Source organism: Lactuca serriola, chromosome 5, assembly GCF_051521515.1.
Source record: "Lactuca serriola cultivar US96UC23 chromosome 5, Lser_US96UC23_V15, whole genome shotgun sequence".
Classification (NCBI taxonomy): domain Eukaryota; kingdom Viridiplantae; phylum Streptophyta; class Magnoliopsida; order Asterales; family Asteraceae; genus Lactuca; species Lactuca serriola.
This window is the reverse complement of record NC_136412.1, coordinates 237,080,480-237,104,167: the sequence shown is the minus strand read 5'-3', so window position 1 is coordinate 237,104,167 and position 23,688 is coordinate 237,080,480. Positions and strand designations below refer to the sequence as shown.

Sequence of the window (23,688 nt, the reverse complement as noted above, 5' to 3'; positions counted from 1 at the left end):
ATGAACATTGGTGGGAAGATTGTACAAAAACTTAATGAAAATTTTCAATACATATAAGAGCGTGTTTAGGTTGAATTAGTAAAGTTATGTCTAGTCAAAGAGCGTGTTTTGGTTAGATAATTTGGCAAATAAAAGGTATTAGAGTGCGTTAGTATCTTTTAGTACCAACTTAGAATAGCAATCATGAATTACATCAAGTCATAATCAAGTTAAATGACAACATTGAGAACTAGAACTGGAACCATCTCAACAACTTGTTTACAAATCTATTTGATTTTCTGCATGTTTTCAAAGTAGATTGTTATTTACATTATTTAAGATTTCGTATACAAACCGCCCTTTGTGACCAAAGTACCTTGTGAAAATATATATAAACTTTTTTCTCGTGTCTCTGAGGATCGACCATGCTTGCCTTGTACTACTTTTTAGTACATTATAATAGTGTATTTGGAGTCTATTGTCCCCCTATTATTTGTTGGGTTTGACACACCTAACAAATTGGTGGCGTTTCCAGGGACATGGTGTTACTAACTGTGTATGTAAAGATCTTTCCGTACATGTACACCATTGTCAATCGATACGGAGATAGAAAAGACTGCAAAGAGGTTACAAAAGCAAGCAAAGCTTCGCAAGAAGCAACCAGTTCCAGTACTTAACAGAAGCTAAAAATGACTCCAAAGGCTAATAAAAATGATTACTTGATGGACATGCATTCCCCATGCATGTCATAAACCTATCTTAGGTCAAAATGACAAGAAATGGCCCCAAAATCAAATAAAATATATAGTTTATGACCATGTTTCAGATCCAAAAGACCAAGTCATAGAGAATCACCCATTGATCCACAAAGTTGCCAACTTTATGGACCCAAGCATGAAATCCAACATGAACATGCAAAAAGGAGCTTAGAACATAGATCTAGAAATTTGAACCCAAAAAGATTGGATCTTGAACACTTACAATGGTCCAAAATGTGCAGAAGATGATAATGATGAAGTCTTCTTGTTGAACCAACACTCTAGGGCCTCTTCTTCTCCTTCTTCTAGCCACCAAATCACAAAGAATGGATCCAGAACCACCAAATGGGTTAGGGTTAGGGCTTTTTGAGTTATGGGAAGGTGGATGCTGAGAAATGAACCCCAAAACCGAATTAAGGTGGCTTAAATACATGGGAAACCCTAAAACTTCATGGGCTTGGGCTACAATGTTCCTTACGTCGTGAGCTCTTATTGCGCATGTCGTGAGCCCAGACCTGGATGAAATCTTCACGCGAACCTTCTAACATTGTGAGCATCCATGCCTCATGTCGTGAGGACCCCTTTTCCTCCAAAAATCAAATCTTTAATCCTCCAAAACTCTAATTCGAAACACCCAAGGAAACGGATGTAACAACATTGGGCGTACTACTGGCTATGCATGCGATGGGGACTTTCAGATCTACCTTGCGCGTAGATGAGAGTACGCACGACGTACTCCTCGGGCGTCCATTTCTAACTTCTTTTGGTCTTAATCCGTTAAGACAAATACTTCAACTACATATTTGGGCTAATCAAGGTCTCTTAATCCATAAATTCATGGGCTTTAAGCCTTTTCATGGCTAAGAGAGGCTAGAACAACCTTTCATTCATTCTACGGTGCCTTACAAATGCATGGAGTCAAAGGAAGGATCAAGCAACCATTTTTATTGATCTAAGAGCCCAAAAAAGCATAAAAGGACAACCTAAACTCTCTAAAGAGTCTTAACTTCGAAAAAGATCCAAACTTGGGGACTTAAACTCATAAATCTTGCGCCAAAAGAGATCTAAGAGAATACTAGCCAAGGTACAAGCTTTATACCTAGAAATGATGCACAAAGATGGGTGGTTTCTAGATCTCTAAGCTGGATGAAAACTCCTCCTCTTTCTTTTTCAAACTTAACTCTTTAACTACAAGGGCCAATAATCACTTTAAGCTTGCAAAATCACACCCACAAGCATACACTCGAGATTTAGGGTTTAGGAAAGTTTGGAGGCTGATAAAGGTGGATAGAAATGAGGCCATCATGTTCCTTAAATAGGGACACAAGAAATATTAGGTTTTGCATACTGAGCCTAGTATGCTTAGCGTACCTAGGGGTATGCCCTGCGTACTAGGTGGCCTTCACGATCCTTCTTAGTGCATGAGTACACTGTACGTACTCATGTGTATGCCCCGCATACCAACTCGCCACCTTTCACACATTAAGGACCAATTTTGACATAATAAGAAAGATTAAGGAAAGATAGATGATACCTTATTTTGGGATGTTACAATAGGGCTAAAAACGCATGGTTTGGGCTAGATCGTGCGTGGTTATCACAACTCTATTTTATTTTTGAAAAAATACATGTTCAAAACACATGGTCATGCCAAAAACACATGACCATGCTAAAAATGCATGGTCTAAGTCTGACCATGTGTTTCATCCATGAGCACGTGAGCGGTTACTTTTTTATGCTAAAGCAAAGAAATCTGGCTCATTATTGGAGATGAACGTTTTTGGAACTAAAGGGGGTAATTTTGGGTGATTCTTGGAGGTCTTTGAGGATACCAAATCATTGCAAACACTTTTGATTTTCCTTTTGTAAACATTAAACACTTCCAACTCCATCTTTTTTTTGTTGATTTGTTCTTAGTCATGTGTGGCTAAGAAACCCTAATTTTTAGTTATTGTTTAAAACATGTTGATTGTTTGATTTGATACATATGGCTTGATGTTTGATTTATGATTATATTCTAGTGATTCTGTTCTTTTTTAAACTAGAATCCTTGAATTTGATTTATGTTTGATTGACCACTTATATGAATTGAATTCTTACGTTGTTAATTAATTTTTAGGGCACCTGATCGTTCTATAAATTTAATATATAACATATATCTTATGTTCCAAGGTCATGAGAAGAAATGAACATTGTTGGGAAGCTTGTAAAAGCTTAATGAAGTTTTTCAATACAATCTAAGAGTATGTTTAGGTTGAATTAGTAAAGCTAAATCTAATCAAAGAGCGTGTTTTGGTTAGATAATTTGAAAAATAATAGGTGTTAGAGCATGTTAATATCTTTCAGTGCCAACTTAGAATAACAATCATGAATTACATCAAGTCATAATCAAGTTAAATGACAATACTGCCAACTGGAACTGGAACCATCTCAACAACTTGTTTGCAAATATATTTGATTTTCTGCATGTTTTCAAAATAGAATGTTATTTACATTATTTAAGAATTTGCATGCACCCCCCCCCCCCCCTTATAACCAAAGTACCTTATTCAAGTAGATAATTTTTTCCTGTGTCTCTGAGGATCGACCATGCTTGCCTTGTACTACTTTTTAGTGCATTATAATAGTGTATTTGGTGTCTATTGTATCCCTATTATTGTTTGAATTTGACACACCTAACAGTTTATAAGCGAAAAACTAATGTTTTTGTAACATCCGGTATTCCAGGTATTATTATTATTATTCATTTATTTGTGAGAAAAGAGAGGGACTCAACGAGTTGAGTCGTAGACTCGTCGAGTAGGACCGCGAATGCTGACTGGATTAATGAACGGACTCGACGAGTCCGCGTTGTAAGCTGAAACCCTAATTCCTCGGGCATGAGCCCTATTTAAAGGACCTTATAGCCCTCTTGTGCGGCTACCTGTCCAGAAAGAGTGTCCCTTAAGAGCTTGAGTGAGTTGAGAGTGAGTTAAGGCCATACTGATCGATTTTGGTGTGTTTAAGGAAAAGAGAAGTCATTTCCAGCAAGAAGAGGTCAAGGGAGCTATGGATCCAGGGTTTTCAAGTCCAGATCTACACGTTTGAGGTATCAAATCGAACTCCCTTTCTATTTTGGGTTAAGATCTGTAACGCCCGGGTTTCAGGGCTAAGCATTTTTGTCAATGTAATAGTCTAGGTCAACTCTTGTACTCTTTTTGAAGTAATAAAGATGAAATATTTGAGTATTATGTGAATTATATGTGTTTATTATTTAATTATAAATGTATAATTAATAAAGAATAAAAATGAGCGTCAAAATTAAAGTGTGAGATAATCCCGATATCTCTACATAAAGTTGTAGAATATGTCTCAAGGTTTCCGTGCATATAAGGAACACCGAAATCCGAGTTATAACGAAGAAGTTATGACCCGTCAAAGTTTCACGACAGAACCGGCACGATACCGGGAAGCGTGAATAGTGAATTTACGATAGAGCGAGATTTAGCCTTAGTGATCTAAACGAAAGTCGTAGAATATGTTAAACTAAGAACATCGATAAAAAGAACGCCCAAATCTGACTTCGTATGAAGAAGTTATGAGATTTTAAACAGACCAATCCTATCCCGGCTTGTTAAAAATATAACTTTAAAAATAAAGTCAAAATTAGCCGACGGAGTCTAAACGAAAGTTGTAGAGTACGTCTTCACCTACGCGTGGATATAAAGAACGTCAAAAACGGAGTTCGTATGAACGAGTTACAAATTATAATAGCATATTTACGTATTAAAATAAAGTATAAATCATGTATACGTACACATATATATACATATGTATATATCATTAGAAAGGTATCGACGATGCGGTCATTATAAGACTAATGTTGAGTTCTTTCGACATTAGTTTAGTACAAATATCATTAAATCCATTTATAATAGTATTATAGAGGGGTGTTTAGTTGTTTATATAACTAAAAGGTCATTAAGTAATTATGGAGGGTAGTTTTTGAAAATTCAATTAGTATAAATAAGAGCCTTGGGCTCTCATATTTCTTGCACCATTCTCTTGATTCAAGAGTCTTTCTCTCCTTATCCCCCGAGCATTTCGGTCCCTCGTGATTCGACTTCTCTTTCTGTAGCTTAGTATAGTAAGGTGAGCGCGGAAGCGCTGCACGAATCTTTCTTAGAAAGATTCAGCGACGAAGTTCTGCCCCTGCAGAGTCCGACTCCTAGCTAAACCCCCCTTGTAAGTAAGTTATGCTTACCTTATTTTAATATAGCTTATATTTAAAATTAGTATTGTTATTATGAACTTATAATAAATATTTGAGCTATTATTATAACTTATATAAGTGTTGTTATAATATTTTTTTAACTACTCGCGGTACGGGGAATCTGGTTTAAAGGGCCGCATAGGGTTGTTGGATTTCAGAAGTGCTATATGCCAAAATGGTCCTGCCCTCCGGTGTTTTATGTCTGGCCCCTGTCTGTACATAGTGGTTGGAAAATATTGTTTAACGTTTATATAATAATAATAATACTAAGACTAATAGTTGGTCACGGTAAATATTAGACTAAAATTTAGCGATAATAATGCTAGGTTTCGTCGAAGGAAAATAGAATCGTTAGAAGCAAGCGCTGCCCGATTTTGGAATCATCACCTTAACAAGTGAGTGCATAGTTACTTTCAACTTACACATAGATATGAAGTATTTTATATAAATTACATGCTATGTGTGCATATTATCTGAATACTTGCTATCTATGCTAGATGAACGTTGTTATACATGTTTTCAATGATTTAAACTGTATATGTATTTTATATCTACGAAAATGTTGGGGTAAAACATGGGTAGATGCAATAGGTGATGTGTGATAAAATGATGAGAGGCCTCGATGTTGATGTTGTTGATTCTGTCATCTAGCGGAGTATGGATGACGACCACAGACTCTTCTAGACAGTCCAGTGGAACACTAGCATGCTCGCAACCTGTAGGTGTTTGTGAACGATATGTTCACCGGTGTACTCCATCCCCCACATGGTTGCCTTTAGGACATTTATTGCTGAGGAATCCCCTTAGCATTAGTGTCCGTCCCGATGATGATCCTTAGGCTAGGTCCCTTATGATAGGTGTTTAGGGACGTAAAGTGAGGATAATGGGAACGGGTAATCGGGTTATTGTTGATCGATGAAATTAATAAACTTATTTATTGTGGGTTGAAAACCCTATGTGCTCACCAGGCTCCCAAGCCTGACCCACTCAGTTTTATGTATTACAGGTAGTGGCGCATGAGCATAGGTGTGATGTTTTGGACGAGGGATTACGGATATAGGCCTGTAGATATGAAATAATGTAGTAAGGCTTATATTGTACTGTTTATGCTTTTGATCTGTATGAACATGACATCCCGAGTCTTTTAATGAAATACATTTCTATGGAAATGCTTTTGATAAATCTTTATCATATTTTTGTTTTGGGACAAATTCCGCAACACTTTCATTTAAAATGTAACTCTGATTTTTAAACAAAGCATAAACAAACCGGTCTTTTCTGGCCGTGATTTTGGGGATGTCACAAGATCCATGATCTAGGGTTTTCTATAGCCCTTTTTGGGGTTGATAAGTGGAGTTTATGGTCCTTTGCTATGATAGACTTCAGATCTGGATCTATAGAGGTCCAGAGAGCTTTCCCCATTCTGCTTTATGATGGTTTATGGAGGAAAGGAGACTAGGTTGCCTTATGAGAAGGAATTTCACCAAAATAAGCCTTGTACATGTTGCATGTGGATCAAGATTCGACCTTTACTTGGTTATTGGTCGTGGGGAAGTCAGATCTATAGATTAGAGAAGCAGATCTGACCTCAAGAGGTTAGATGAGTGTTGTCATGGGAGGAATTCGCTGAGCCCATAAGGGACTCGATGAGTCGAGTCGGGTTGCCCCGCGATTCGCGACCTGTGATGACCCGTTGAGTGAAGGTTTGACTCAGCGAGTCGAGTGAGGACCATGGGCGAAGAGGACACACATGTACTCACCGAGTCACGCGAGTGCACTCGACGAGTCGGGTCAAAGTTTGACCGTTGACTTTGGTTGACTTTTAGGGTTTAGTCAGTGTTTGGACTTATGAGGCCTACTAACGGTAAGACTGACTGTTTACTCATACATATATATATATAATACTAGACTTTTAATGTTATATATAGTATAGGGTGTATTTTACACTTTTAAAATACTAGGTGGTCAAATTTAATAATTATACTTTTAATTTAATTTAATTGTGAACCAAAACTTTATGGATTTATTAAACTTCTTTTAATTACACACTTTAATTAATTAATAAAACCATAAGGGTGTGATTTGAACTTTTCAAAACAATACCAGGGTTTTAGAATTTAACATTTCTAAATTAAACCTTTAATCAACTTTTAAATTCAAAAACTTGAGGGTAAGTTTTGAAACATTTCAAAACATTAGGGTTTTAACTATTTAAATTTCAAAACAAAACCTTTAAGTTCAAATTTAAAACATAAAACTTACATGGGCACAATTGAAACTTTTTCACAACACAAGGATCAAATAACAAATAATAAAAATTAAACAATTAGTTTTGTCATTATCTATATTTGACTTAATCCCATAAGATAATTACCAAATAAATTAAATAATCCATATTTATCATATAAGGAAACTGTTATTCAAAAAATTAGAAATTATCTTTTTTTTATGAAGGATAATCATCCAAATATAATAAAAATTGGATTTTATCATAAAAATACGTTTTTGGTAATAATCATTCAGCAAAACAGCAAGAAATCCCGATATTCCCTCTATCTGACCCCTGGACTCGCCGAGTCAGACAGACTCGCCGAGTTCATCCACTGACTCGCCGAGTGAGGTCGGGCAGAAGCCAAAAAATTGTTTTTCAGTTAATGATTCAACATAGCATCACATACAATAGAAACCAATCAAGGCTCTAATACCACTGATGAGTTTTGGCCATAAGAACATCCTATGTGCTCATGCAAACCCTAATGCTTAGATCTAGGTTTCTCTATTGTACATGCTTGTATCCAAGACTTACAATCTCAAATCTAATATATTATAAACTGAAATTAGGGTTTAGAGAATTACCTTTGATTGTTATATAGCAATAACAATCACAAAACCTCCTTGAAATGACTTTAAAAAGCTTAGAGTCACAATTGTCACTCCTCTAATGGTTCACAAACACCAAGAGCAAGAGGATGAAGAATAAGGAGAGAGGAGGTTGCCCAAAACGTCCAGAAACCCTAGTGGAACTCTTAGCCACGTTTTTGGGGCTTAAGGGTACTATATATACATGTAGGCTATTAGGGTTTTCAACTAGGAAACCCTAATTTGACTGCTTAAGCCCTAAGCAACCCATGGACCCTTTTAGAATATCCCTTGGGCGATTTCTAATGGGTTTCCCCATAGAATTCGTCCAACCTATTATTCCAAGGTGATCCATAGCCCAAATGCAATTATCTTATAATTACAGTTCCAGTCCCTTAAGTTTAATTAATCTCTTTTAGCCACAAAACTAATTATCAATTATTCTTGACTAATATTAATTAAACAATATGATTTCTCCTTTAATATATTATTCTCATAATATATTAATAAATCATAATTAATCCTTTCTCTCCATAATTCATCCTATCAAGTTGCTTTGGTGAAGACAACCCAAAAGGACCATGCACCATCGGGTCAAGTACTTACCAAAATAGTTATGGACTTAGACACTAATCCAACAATTTCAGGGTTAGATTTAGGTGCCGTATGAAGGTGGGGCACGAACCATTCTGATGGAGGAGGCGCATAGATCGAGGTTCTCGATCCATCCTGGGCCACTAAGATGTATTTGGACCTGAAGAGGGAGTATTGGTGGCCCTGTATGAAGAGGAATGTCGCGTGGTTCGTAGAGAGGTGCTTGACCTGTCGCAAGGTGAAGGTCGAGCACCAGCGTCCTCATGGCAAGTTGCAGCCACTTGAGGTTCCCGAGTGGAAGTGGGAACAAATTTTCATGGATTTTATCACCAAATTGTTGAGGACTGCGAGGGGAGTCGATGTAATTTGGGTGATTATTGATCAGCTGACAAAGAGCGCTCACTTTCTTGCTATCAGTGAGAGCTTTCCTGCTGAGAGGCTGGCAGAGTTATATGTGAGGGAGGTGGTATTGCGACATGGAGTGCCGATCTCGATCATGTCAGATCGAGATGTGTGTTTCACTTCCAGATTATGGAAGAAATTCCATGAGGAGTTGGGTACAAGGCTGCATTTTAGTACCGCATACCACCCACAGACGGACGGTCAGAGTGAGCGGATGATTCAGACACTCGAAGACATGCTACGAGCATGTGTGATGGACTTCAGAGGAAGTTGGGACACGTATTTGCCGTTGGCTGAGTTTTCTTATAACAACAACCACCATTCGAGCATTGACATGCATCCCTTTGAGTTGTTGTACGGGTGGAGGTGTCGGACTCCCATATGCTGGGGAGAGGTCGGGCAGCGAGCGATGGGCAACACTGAGTTAGTGCTTCAGACGACTGAGCAGATTCAACAGGTCAGACAGAGGCTGTTGACAACCCAGAGTCACCAGAAGAGTTATGCGGATATGCGACGATATGATCTTGAGTTCCAGGTGGGGGATTTCGCACTCCTGAAGGTATCTCCTTGGAAAGGAGTGATCTGATTCAAGAAGAGGGGTAAGCTGGGGCCCCAGTATATCGGTCCATTCAGGGTGACTGCGAGGATAGGCAGAGTAGCATATCGTCTGGAGCTACCTGCGGAGTTGAGTCAGATCCATGATACCTTCCACGTGTCTCAGTTGAGGAAGTGTATAGCCGACGAGACGGCAGTGGTACCGTCGGAGGATATTCAGGTGGATGCCAGCCTAAATTATGTTGAGAGGCCAGTTGCGATTATGGATCGGAAGATCAAGGTTCTAAGGAACAAGGAGGTGCCCCTGGTGCAGGTCTAGTGGCAACATCGAAGAGGGTCTGAGCTGACTTGGGAGCCGGAGTTAGAGATGCGTGAGCAGCATCCAGAGTTGTTTGTAGAGTGAGACTTCGAGGGAGAAGTCTGATTCTAGTGGGGGAGAATTGTAACATCCGGTATTCCATGTATTATTATTATTCATTTATTTATGAGAAAACAGAGGGACTCGACGAGTTGAGTCGTACACTCGTCGAGTAGGACCGCAAATGCTGACTGGATTAATGAACGAAATCGACGAGTCAGGAAGAGTGGACTCGATGAGTCCGCGTTGTAAGCTAAAACCCTAATTCCTCGGGCTTGAGCCCTATTTAAAGGACCTTATAGGCCTCTTGTGCGGCTACCTGTCCAGAAAGAGTGTCCCTTAAGAGCTTGAGTGAGTTAAGGCCATATTGATCGATTTTGGTGTGTTTAAGCAAAAGAGAAGTCATTTCCAGCAAGAAGAGGTCAAGGGAGCTGTGGATCCAGGGTTTTCAAGTCTAGATCTACACGTTTGAGGTATCAAATCGAACTCCCCTTCTGTTTTGGGTTAAGATCCATGATCTAGGGTTTTCTATAGCCCTTTTTGGGTTTGATAAGTGGAGTTTATGGTCCCTTGCTATGTTAGACTTCATATCTGGATCTATAGAGGTCCAGAGAGCTTTCCCCATTCTGCTTTATGATGGTTTATGGAGGAAAGGAGACTAGGTTGCCATATGAGAAGGAATTTCACCAAAATAAGCCTTGTACACGTTGCATGTGGATCAAGATTCGACATTTACGTGGTTATTGGTCGTGGGGAAGTCAGATCTATAGATTAGAGAAGCAGATTTGACCTCAAGAGGTTAGATGAGTGTTGTCATGGGAGGAATTCGCCGAGCCCATAAGGGACTCGACGAGTCGAGTCGAGTTGCCTGTGATGACCCGTTGAGTGAATGGTTGACTCAACGAGTCGAGTGAGGACCAGGGGCGCAGAGGACACACATGTACTCGTCGAGTCACGCGAGTGCACTCGACGAGTCAGGTCAAAGTTTAACTATTGACTTTGGTTGACTTTTAGGGTTTAGTCAGTGTTTGGACTTATGAGCCATTAGAGGGTAGAATGGTCTTTTACCCTTCTTAGAGAACTTATAGAGAGGGTTTGGCCTAGCCTGTAGAAGTTGTATTAATTAGAGTAATTATTTATGTGATTAGGCGGAGGCTAGTGCAGTATTTCAAAGTTCGAGGTTTACCACGTTACCCGAGGTGAGTCTTCTCACTATACTTTACCTAGAGTGGTAATTAGAGTTATATGATAGAGTATATTTTATGCTACGTGTTATCTATGTGATTCTATGTTATATGTGATTCAGAGTTTACAGAGTTAGGGTTGAATGGTCCACAGAGTTAGGATCAGAGGGTCCATAGAGTTATGGGACTGGAGGGTCCCATTGAGACATTTTGACCAGAGGGTCATACAGAGTTATAGCCTCGAGTGGCTAATATATGTTGTATGTGGTATTTTGGGGAACTCACTAAGCATTTATGCTTATAGCGTCTGGTGTTATGTGTTTCAGGTACCAACGAGGATCGCAGGAAGGCGCCAGTATGATCAGCACACACATGAGAAGTTTTTTTTATACATTATGATCATGGGCTATGTTTTATGGATTGATTTGTGAAACAATGAGATTTTATAATATTGATAAACGGAAATATGTTTTAAAGATGTGAAAAATTGTTTTGAAATTTACGGTGTTACGGTTTTTTTTTTTCTTGTTTTTTTAATTAACACATCAAACACAACCTTAAACATATAATAAACTCCACTAATAGCACTTAAAGTATCATATCTAATAATCATATCAAGTAAAAGGAAAATAAAAAAGTCCTAAGGGAACTAGTCAATTTTAATCCATTTTTATTTGATTTTATATCATTACATATCAATTAGATGGATCCATGATAATATCAAATAAATTGTAATGTCCCGAAATTTATAACCAAAAATTTCATTTTATATTAGATAAACAACCAACCAATACTTGTTCATAGAAAACCAAAATGGAAAATTAGAGTATAGCATCCATGTCCAAAATACATTAGAGTCAATAATGCAGAAAACATGGTGTGTGCAATATGATCATCCCGAACTCTTCCCCTTTGAATCGCAAGTACCTAAAACATAAACTAAAAACCGTAAGCACAAAGCTTATTAAGTTTCCCCCAAAATACCACATACCATACATACAATGGGCCCCTCCCAGTACAAATCTGTCAGTAACATGCAATGGGTCACACCCAACACACTCATCAGGCCTCGCATGGCATCGGGCCCCGCTCAACATACATACAAACACATAAAATACATGCAAGAGTCACACAGACAGCTAGCATTATAATAATAATAATGGGCTGGAATTGGTGCCTTCAACCCGCTAAAACATTGTGAGAAGACTCACTTCGATCTGCTGATAAACAAATAACACTCGAGCTGCTGAACCGGAAAATCCTTGTACTTAATCACAAATAATAAACCCTAATTTACAGTTAGGCTATAAATCATAACCGAGAGTCTAAATCCTTAATCCCGACTTCTAGGGTAAAAGACCATTTTACCCTTCCCTTAATGGGCCCCTCAACCCATGGCCTAAGCCTAGAAGACCTAAGGCCCAACAATGCCCAAGAGACCTAAAGCCCAACAATGGCCCACAAACCTAAGTCCCAACAATGGTCCAAAAATCTAAGGCCCAATAATGGCCTAAAAAGACTTAAAGCCTAAAAAGGGTCCTAGTGAGTACGCTAAGCATACCACCTAAGTACGCTCCACGTACATCTTATGCTACTAAGGGAAAACAGGGCTTTAGCCATGTATGCTCAGCGTACACCTACGTACGCCCTACATACGCTCCAACTTGCCAAAACGTCATTAAACACTTAATGCTTTAAGTCCAAACGTCTAATTTGTATATCTAGCTCTTGGGGAATGTCTTAAACGACAGTGTCACCAACTTGATGCCTCTACATGGCTCAAAGAGACTCAAACCGTAGATTTAACATTTTGCTTCCATCAAATGATCATTAACTCATGCATGGTTGATCTACAACCATCAAGATGCAAACTTTATGAACTAAGAACCTCATAAACATCAAAATGAACAACTCAAAACTTCTGGAGTAACATTTACTCATAAGAACTCATTCGTGGGACCAACATATGCTCAAATCTCAACTAGTCTTAGATCTAAGCATTATATAGCCAAGGCCAAAACTTTATACCTCTAGGAAGATGAATAAACCCTAGATCTATAAGCTCCAACTTGATCAATGCTCCTTCACCAAGCTTCTTCTTCTTCAAAATGCACCAAGCACACACCAAAGCACAAACAAGGATCAATTCTCTTAAAAAAATGGGTTAGGATTTTGAGATAGTGCTTTTAGGGACAATGGAGGGTGGTAATGAGAGAAGTTTGGGGCATAAGGTTGCTTAAATAGGGTCCAAACCCTAAAATTTAGGGTTTGCCCCTAGATTACGTATGCCCATCATACCATATGTGCGCGCAACGTACTAGGGGGAAAGTCATGTGTCCAAGTTTTTCCATGGTACGCCCAACGTGCTCGATCCATGTACGAAATCAATATCCACTTAGAATTTAAGAAAATTTACTTGAAGACCGGGCATTACATAAATTCAATAATAAAAATGAAAATATAGATCGACAACAAATATATATTTAATTGATACTTATAGTCAATTTCAATAGGGGCATGACATTTGAGAACTTTCATGATCTCAAATACCTAAATTCTAGTGTTTTATATATGGAAAACGATTTATACATATAATTTTTCAATGTACACAACAATTTATGTTTTATAGAGTTGTACAATACAATATTTTAAAACACAAGTTGTGTAGATAAAAAATGTTGCGTAATAATCATCTTCTTTTATATATACATATAAGCTTAATCATAACCAATGGTTATCTTTCTAGATTGTATTTTGTTCTACAAATTAATAAATGTTTACTTTAAGAGCCAAAAAAAAAAAGATATCTTTTACATTTACACCAAATAATGGTAGTTGACATTTTATTCTATTTTTTATGGTCCCTTACAAATACAATTGATGATTCTAATGGTCCCTTACACATATAATTGATGAGTTATATATATATATATATATATATATATATATATATATATATATATATATATATATATATATATATATATACTAGCCGTCTACCCGCGCAAAGCGGCGGGCGGCGAATAATTTGATCTCTTTAGAGTTAAAACCATTTTGGATTCATTTCGAGAAATGAATATTAAATGACATCTATTTTTTAAGAGCATTACCATACCATATAAAGGGGGTGTTTGGCTAAGCTTTTTTTAAAACAACTTATTAGGTTCCACATCACTATAAGTTAAAAAAGTGTTTGGATTAAAATAACTTATTCCGGTGGGGAACCTCTAATACGTCATTTTTTCATAAGTTACCCTACACTTACTTATTAACTTATAAGCTAATAAACTAATAAGCAATAAACTTTTTTGCCAAACACCCCCTAAATGGTTATTACTTCCATTTATACATACCCAAACCACTTGTACTGTTTATCGTCCTTTTTTTTTTCCTTTTTTTTAATTCCTTTATTAATTTAATGTCCTACTAAGTAAAATGCTAAAATATATAAATAATAGTTTACAAAAATAAACCTTTAGAATATTAGGTGTTGTGATTCAAAAGTCGATAAATAGGCCTTTGAGAAGGCCAAAATACTCAGGTGTTAACTTGTTCATTGTGATTTTAAACCAAGTTTGGTCACAAATTAAAACATTTTCAACGATGGTATGTAATTCAAGGATTCATATTGATTTAGGTTCGTGGAACCTTAAAATATTGAACAAAATCTATATAGAACCTTATAATAAGGACAATAATCACCGTAATCAGGAAGTCCATGTGATGAAACTTGATATTATAAGGACCAATGATGAAAAAGGTTTCATTTTTAGACTAAACAAGATGAAAAATATACAAACTACCTTAATCATGTCAAATCTTGTGTTTAACCGTTCTTTCTTGTGTTTAACCGTTCTTTATTGCAAAAGTAAGACGCCAAAATATATAAACTAATGATAATATAATGCTCTAACTGGCCCTCTTGGTTGAGTTCTTTGAACCTGCAAAGCCAACACATTAAAGAAACATAGTAAAAACCTTTTTAGGAACAAACCTGATATAATAAAGTCTTCACTCAATATATTTATAAGATTAAAATACAAAAAGTTAAAAATGATGAAATCAATTACAAGTAAGGATTAAAATAAAAACCTGTTAAGAAAGAGCCTTCTGCAAGAGGGATATCTGAATCAACATGTATTTTCTGATGGTTTCAAATTTTGAATTATCCGAAATTTAGGGAAGAAGATAGAATTTATTGAGAAATATAAGAATTCAAAACACATGTTAAAAATTTAATATTATTTTATTGATGACTACTTATACTATTAACTTAATGATTTGAACGTCTTAAAAAAATAATATTATTATATTCAATCTATTTTTAAAAATAGTAGAATTTCTTTTTATAAGATAGTAAAGATATATTAGGGTTATGAAGAAAAAAAAAGGAAATTAGGCACCTCAGGTTATTGGGCCCAAAGCACTAGCTCATGTTGCAACAACCTTTGACCAGTTTGGTCATCTCGAATAGAAATAGACATATGATTTAATGGACTATTTCAAATTTTCATATCACAAAGTTTTGGCATATTGTCTAACCATATGCATTTTCACATAAAGACATGTGATTCAATGGACTATTTCATATCTTTCACATCCCAAAGTTTTGGTATATCCTCTAACCATGTTCACTTTCACATAAAGATGTACGATTTAATGGACTATTTCATATTTTTCACATCACAAAGTTTTGGTGTATTGTTTAACCGTGTCCATTTTCACATAAAAGACGTATGATTCAATGAATTATTTCACAATTTTCAAAGTCGAACAATAATGCTTGATTTGTTAATTAATCTTAGAAATAATATTGGGGCTAAGAAATTAGTCATTACCAAAATACTTTTTAAAATAACTAAAATAGAAATAATTTATGTTTTATATTTTAAAAATAAATTAACAACTAGTATGATGATATATATAGTGGTTGAGATGTATAAATCTATTACAAAAAAAAAAGTTTTAAAATCCAACATGACACACTCAAAATATTCTTTGGTTTATCAATTTGATCTTATCAAAACATATTTGAAGTACTTTAATTCTAAAGAACACATAATTTGATTAGTCAATTAAAACATCATTTAAGATAACTACTCGAATAATAAGTAAAGAATTATAAGCGTTAGAGATGAATATAATAATAGAAAACCAAAAATTTCAAGAATCTAGACAAAATTACGCTATCATTTTTCTAATACAAATACTTTTACTTTTTAATACAATACTTTCATGGGGAAATAACGGTTGTGTAATCAATCAGCACAAGCTTTAGATATTTTCACATTAAATATTTTTAGAGGGTCTTCACTCTTTCTTCATAATCACATGCGAGTAGCCAAAACGATGATGATTTTATCACATGATGATATGATTTTATAATATAGAAGTATTGCTTAATTTCGATGAAGTATAATTTCTCGGGATACCCCTAAAAATAAGGGCTCTGAATTCATGATGATACCCATGAGAACATTGATCACAGATTTCCTTAAAACTTTCAATTATTGCTCACCTGACCTAATAATGTTCTTTTAAGTTTTTAACTCCCCCACCATTTTGCTTCAAATCGCTGCTAAATCTTCAGCGACTACGTTGCTTCACCTGCAAACTTCCTCTCGTTAGCCATTTTTCAAGTTCTCGCCTTCATCAATGGCAACTGAAAAGATTTGGGTGTCGATTGTTTAACCCGATTGAAAACAATTTCATTACCTTCTTGAAATCTTGATTTCAATAATCAATACACTCTGTTTTTTTTCCTTTTGTTTTCATGGTGGGAAAAGGGGAAATCAGTAGTGTTTTCGGGGTGGGTTCGCAACAAAAAGTCAAGATTCATTTGCTCTTTTGTTTTTTCTGTGTGGATCTGGTCTGCTCTCTTTTCTTTTTCTCATCACCGAACTAACGGATACCATGTGAGAAACTTAATTTCGTGGTCATTAATGGCGGTTTTGTGACCTCAATTTCAATTTTCTTCATCTGGGTGTTTCCTTTTAGTTAAACATTTGAGAAAGAATTTGGGTTTTAGTCGATGGTGATTACTTCTGTCTGGTAGCAAATAAACACTCGAAAAAAGGTACGTTTTCTTCTTCAATCAAACGCGTATTTAACCTAATTCACTTCTAGCTTTCTTTTTGGCTTCTTGTTTAGATCTGTCACTGTTTGAACTTGATTCTTTAATGGCGGCAATTGATGATTCTTCAAAATTTTTTTTGCTTTTGTCTTTAACTGGTATGAAGCCGGACAATTTCTTCGAATTTTGTCTTTTTCTCGATTAAAAATCCTCAACAGATTGCGCAACAAATGTACCCCTAACGGGGTTCTTCTTAATTTTTTATAAATTTCCTGACTTCTTCAATCCATTTTTTTTGTTCTAATTAGAATATGCCTCAAGAACGCTTGAGATCAGTTGTGTATCGATCATTTGTCACCTGCGAAGATCCAAGAGGTGTCGTCGAAGGGAAAACAATCAGAATCTCCAAAACTCATCCTACAAAAACGTTAAAGAATTCGAAAGAAAAAGAAAAAGAAAAAGAAAAAATGTCTTCTAGTAAAGCCCCATCTTCGTACGAGCTTGTCGAGGTCAAAAATGGAGCTCAAAAGCTAAACGAAGCTATCGATTCTTGGTCAAACGGAGGTCATTTCAGAAGTCAACCGAAAGATATAGCTAAAGATTTGTTAAAAGGCGCTCTTGATCTTCAAGAATCTCTCATGATGCTTGGGAAATTGCAAGAAGCTTCATGTATGGCTAAGTTGAAGAAAAAACAAGAAAAGTCGAGTGAAGTTCTTGTTGGAAAAATCAACTCAGATCGATTCGAAAGCTTTCAAAGTTATGATATGGGTTTTGAAAAGCAAAGAAAATCAGAAAATGGGTCTTCAAAAGATTGTTATTCAGAGCTAAGAGATGTGATTAGAGATGGGCTTTCAAAACAAAATCTTTTGCCAAACAAGTCTTTTCAAGAAAGTGCTTTTGCAGGTAGCAGGGAGCTAGCAGGTGATGAAAAGTTTAAATCTTTATACCGATACTGATACTGTTACTGATAATGATACTGTTTGCAGGTGAAAGGAAATTGCAGTTGTCACCGGATATGGCTTCAACGAGTTCAAGTAGATCTTCTTCAATGGTGTATTCGACTCATGAGTTTACATCTTCTGAGTCGTTATCTTCAAGGGCTACTGAGGATAAGTCAAAAGGGTCAAACTTGATTGCAAAACTTATGGGGTTAGATGAGTTTCCTTCAAAACCAATTCCTTCTACTCCTATTAATCAGTTGAAAAGTAGCAAAATGAGGCCATTTTTTGATGTTGATTTGCCAAATGGAAAGAAACCGAACTTTTTTGCTCAAAAGATGGATAGAGAACATATGACATTAGATGAAATCATCAAAATGGTGCAAACGAAAGGGCTTTTGAGAAGCAACAAACGGGAAATTAAACAAAAAAGATTTGAAGATGATGATGTGCCACCGATTGTTTTAATGAAGCCCCAAAAAGGTAAAGGAAATGTGAATGTGAATGTGAATACAAATTCGATTAGAAAGCTTCATCAAGAAAAGGCGAAAGCGGAAGAGAAAGCAATGAAGAGTAGAGAGAAATCGGGGTGTAATAAGCAGAAAGGTTGTGTTCAAGGTGTTATGAAACAAGAAAGAAAGCAAGAAATGGAGAAAAAGATAGATAAGATTCAAAAGATTGCACCACAATTAAAGAAGAAACAAGTTGAGAATGTGAAATTAACAAATTCGGTTTCGAAAAATGATTCTTTGAAGCCAAAGAAAAAAGCTCTCACGAATCCCATCACAAAACGAATATCATCTTCAGGTTTATCTTCCAACAAGTCTAGTAATCAAAAGAAGAATGTGAAGTTGGAAAAAGTGGTCAACAAAGTCAACGAGCCATCGTCTACCATTGTGAGTTCTTTTAAACTTTAGATATTAGAAATTGGCACGTTTTAATTCCAATGTGGATTCGGCTCTTTGGGGATGCTGGGATCGAAGAATAACCCTTTTTTTTAGAAAGTATATGTTTTTAATCCTAACATTGATACATGGTATTGCAGATTCATGAAGTTTTACATATTGATTCGCCTAAAGAGCAAGAAATTCAAGATTCTGAAGTGACAAGAAATGATATGGAAGAAACGGGTGTTTCTGATATCAATCAACCAAAAGACGAAATCTTGAAAACTGAAAGCAATATTCAAGATTCCGAAATCTTGAAAACTTTAAGTAGTTTTCAAGATTCCGAAATCTTGAAAACTATAAGCAGTTTTCAAGATTTCGAGCCCACAAATTCTGGGGTTTTTCAAGACTGTGTAAACGAGTTTTTGGAGCATGAAAACCGAAGGAAAAATCCATGGCTTACAATTTCCATATTAGCATCAAGAAATTGTGGTTTAGAAGAAGACGAGTTAATGAGGGAGATTGTGAAAGGAGTTGAAAATTTAAGAAATTATAGTAAGTTTTCTAATGAGAGTTCGAATGGAGATAAGGTTTATGAGTTTTTAGAAAGAGATTTATGTTTAAATAAAATGGGAGGAACATGGAGTAGTGGTTGGAAAGATGGTTGTACTCTAGATGAAGTTGAGGAAGCTGTGTTGGATTTGGAGAAGATCGTTTTAAGTAAATTAATTGATGATATGCTTATGGAACTTGTATTAGAAATAGGTTTTAGATCGTGATAAGTCTCTTTTGTAACGTTTTATAGTATAAAGAAAATGGAATATCTAATGATATTATCATAGTATATTTTCGGATATAATGTTATTGTATGTAGATAAAGAAAAAAGTTAAATGATAGAAATAGTTGTGAACTTTTGTTGATTTGTTAATTATAGCATCTTATTTTCGATTTTTTTTATTGTAACATTGAAATTTAAAAATTTACCCTGATGTGTCATTCAATCACAAAGAATTTATGTTACTCTAATGTATGAAAAAAGATAAAAATTTAAAGCATGATATACTATAATCGGGTAGGTTTTTCAAAAATGCAATGCCTTAGTAAGAAATAAAAACGAAGTAATAGAAATAACTTTTTTATAAAGTACATTCTTATAAAAGAAAGTAATAAACAGAAATAAATGAAAACAAAATGTTATACTATGCAAACAAATTAAAGTGCATTATTATTTCTTGCATTTAGCCTTACATAAAAAACTGAAATTGTTCGTCTCCTTATTAAATTTGATGTTTCCCATAATCACACGCTAACTTAGATAGAGAAATTTAGTATATTAAGCAAAATTTAAAATTTTTAGATTTCCTAGTGCTTTTCCCTTATTCAAGTAAAAGAGTACTACTTGAGTAGTTTCAACTAATCTGAAATTAAGATCATGGCCAAATAAAAAGGGTACAAAATTAAATACTGCTAGTGATTTGGGACAATATATCTCTATTCTATACATAATATAAAGATGAAAAACCCTAATGCTTGATTATGAAAATCAAGAAGCACCTTTAAAGATAAGGAAACTTAGAGTCTCCAATGAGAAATAGATGAAAGACCCTTTTGAATGAGTGAAAAAACAACTAAAATTTGAACCCACAACACATTGCCATCCACTTCCATAAATCCTATCAAATTCCTGCATATTCATCAAAACCCCACAAATTATTTCACAAAAAGAGAAAGATCTACAAGAAAAAAAGATACCTTCTTGATGTAAGCAGCAATGGAGGTGTAGTCAACAACATCATAGATATCAAGAGCTTGAGATGCAGAATCCATGGCATGAGCCTGCATCTTCAATGGCATATCTGTGTCCTTAACATATGCTTTCCCTTCCAACATATTCTATAGTTTCTTGATTTTGCCCATGAAAATCAAGATTCTTGGTATTTAATATTTATAGTGTGATCATTGGAAAATAGGAAAAGAGTGTGATTGTAGATGAGAAATTAGGGGCCATAAGTCCTTTAACAAACATGAAAGTTCTAGTCGACGGATTTTAGACGTATAAGAGAGGTCCACTGCAATTGTATGGTGGCATGTTTTGTTGTTTTTCACAAGAGTCTCAACATGTACCCATCAAGTTAGTTGTTATCCAAGATGACACCCATGACTTATGATTGTCACTTTTTGTATATAAAGTACACCACTTTTATTTTATTTTCATTATTCAAAGGGAATTATGACACGTAATAAGTAACATGTGAAATGACATAAATATTTGTCAACATCGTATTTGATTAAGTTTAGAATGATCATTTAAGTTTCAGACTTGTTACGTGTTTACATATCATTTAGATTTTATTTTTATAAACATCATGTGGAACAGGAACAGAAACATAACGTAAGTGTTAATTAATCTTTATTTGTTGTTGAATTTGCCAAATGAAATTAATTGGGCAAAATGTATTTTGAGAATACATTTAAAAAAAAAAACATTTCCTTGACAAAAGTTATAAAGTAAAAATTGATTTTATATTGTCATGAGCATTTCCAAGGTCAAGTATAGGGTGTTATTCGGTCGTTTTTTTAGGTTTCGGTTTAATCAATTCAATTTTTCGGTTTTCTTATATCTTAAATCTTATGATAACCAAACCGCATATGGATTAGTTTAATCAATTTCGGTTTATTATTGGTTATGTTTTTTTTTGTTCGGCTTACCGGGTAAACCGAATAAAATTTCACACGTAATCTTTTTAAAGATTAAAATAGAAGAATACTAACTTTTACTAAATAGAGAAAATTCACTAATATATAACATATAATATTCAATTTTTCAGGATGTGTTGTCTTGAAGAGTCGAGCCGATACAAACACATTAGAAGTACAGATAGGTTAATATAGTTTTAGTCATATATGAAGATGAAAGAAATAATTGGAGGCTAATTGACAATTATAAATTTATAATATTTAATAATTAAATAATTAGTTATGAAAATCTTTTTAGTAACTAATCTATAAATTTATATATAAAATGTTAATTCATATATATATATATATATATATATATATATATATATATATATATATATATATTCAAGATGTGCATCCATGCAAAGCGGCAGTGATCAATCGTTTTTTTGGTGAATAATTTCTTACGGAAAAATAACTATTAGATTTTATTATTGGTTATTATGTAATAAAAAATTATCACTTTTAAATAAAATATTTGTGTTCATACCGTATGTTTATATTACCTGTTTATATATATATATATATATATATATATATATATATATATATATATATATATATAATTGTTTATTCAATTTTTTCGCTTTAACCAAAATAATACTAAAAAATTTAACCAAAACCAAACCAAATAAGTACCAAACTGAATTAACCAAAAACCACATAATTTGAACCAAACAAACCAAACATCATCTGCTTCGATTTGGTTATTCGGTTTTTATTTTTTTATCATACCCCTAGTCAAATATGGGTTACCAAAGTCTTTTGTCAGTTTGAGGTTGTTATATTTTTGGAACGGAGAACAAGAAATATATTAGTAAAAAAGAAGACTTACGCAAAGAGTTTGAGTCACATACGACAAAAGTTTAAAATAGAAGACGTAAACCAAACCGATCAATCTAAATTACAAAATTTAAACCTATGCTTTAACCAATTAAAAGTTTTCACACAAATTTCTATGACAACTCATCTATCATTTTTTCACAACAACTCCATTATACGGCTTCCCAATAAACCAAAGAGTGGTATAGATAACATACATCACAAATTTTATTTGTCATTTAAAAAAAATCACAAGTTTGTGAAGATTTCTTCCCCTGTCCACATAATTGATCAGCTTGTGTAAGTCCGAGCAAGAAGAAGGAGAAGCTTTTAAAAAATAAAAAACAAATTCAAAAGCCACTGCCACAATTTATCAGTCATCATCATTTTATTTCTATTTAATTTTTAATTTATTTGTTTACATCTATGTTAATTTTTTAACTTCAATCTTTATTTTTAACACAAATAATAATAAGTAAATTTAAGATAAAATATTAATAATTAAAATTATCACTAAATAAAAAATACATTAAATTAAATTAGAAAAGAAAATTACATACTAATAATATTAACATTTAAAATGGTGGTGGAAACTTAAAATGGACCTGATAGCTTATGGAAGACGTGCATAAATTGCATACACAATTAATAAAAAAAACAGTCACAAGTATTGCAAAGGAAACGACAAATGGAACTTGGTGCAATATTGCAAAAGCAATCAGATCCTTGTCTGAATATGATGTTAGCCACCACGACATATTTTCTATAACCCCCGGTTCAAACACATGCTTCTTGTTTTGGAAGGATAGATGGTGTGGACCTCTTACACTCCAAGAACGTTTTCCTCGCCTTTATGCTTTGGAAAAAGTAAAGCTTTGTTCAGTCATAGACAAGATGCTTTACATGAAATTGGAAAACACAACATATGGTTGATGAGGTTGCAAATGATTTGCAAAGCTTATGCTCTTTACTTTGTGATGTCAATATGATTCTCGTTGGTAATGATTTTCGTTTCAACTGAAATTCGGATGGCAGATACACGGTGAGTACCTTAAAGAAGTTGCTAGAATCAAAAGCCCCTAAACCAGACTCTGATGTGCAAATCAATTGGTCAAAGGTTGTCCCACTGAGAATAAGATGTTTTATATGGAGAGTCTTGATGAATAGAATAATGGTGGCTGCAAACTTGGAGGTAAGGGGTATAAAAGTTGAAACCGATATATGACCTCTATGTAATAAAGAGAAAGAGACATGTGATCACTTATTGATTAGATGTGAATTCGCTAT

At 34.7% G+C, this 23,688-nt stretch overlaps 2 protein-coding genes across 3 annotated transcripts; one reads left to right on the top strand and one right to left on the bottom strand.

The window, feature by feature from the left end:
* Nucleotides 1-16,215: 16,215 nt before the first annotated feature.
* LOC145053772 (uncharacterized) lies at nt 16,216-19,754 on the top strand. 2 transcript variants are annotated; one of them, XM_079001869.1, is made up of 4 exons: nt 16,216-17,017; nt 17,323-17,917; nt 18,001-18,848; nt 18,998-19,754. In XM_079001869.1, exons 2-4 carry the CDS (start codon nt 17,326-17,328, stop codon nt 19,616-19,618), a joined length of 2,061 nt encoding a protein of 686 aa, XP_078857995.1. In that variant the 5' UTR covers nt 16,216-17,017; nt 17,323-17,325; the 3' UTR covers nt 19,619-19,754. The 2 variants fall into 2 exon arrangements, with proteins under 2 accessions (XP_078857995.1, XP_078857994.1); XM_079001868.1 differs by having other exon boundaries at nt 16,219-17,017; nt 17,323-17,935.
* A 490-nt stretch (nt 19,755-20,244) lies between these two features.
* Nucleotides 20,245-20,877, bottom strand: LOC145053773 (uncharacterized). The gene is made up of 2 exons (XM_079001871.1): nt 20,593-20,877; nt 20,245-20,524 (listed from the first exon to the last, which is right to left on the bottom strand). The coding sequence occupies exons 1-2, from the start codon at nt 20,728-20,730 to the stop codon at nt 20,384-20,386; spliced, it is 279 nt and encodes a 92-aa protein (XP_078857997.1). The 5' UTR covers nt 20,731-20,877; the 3' UTR covers nt 20,245-20,383.
* Between the last annotated feature and the right edge of the window lie 2,811 nt (nt 20,878-23,688).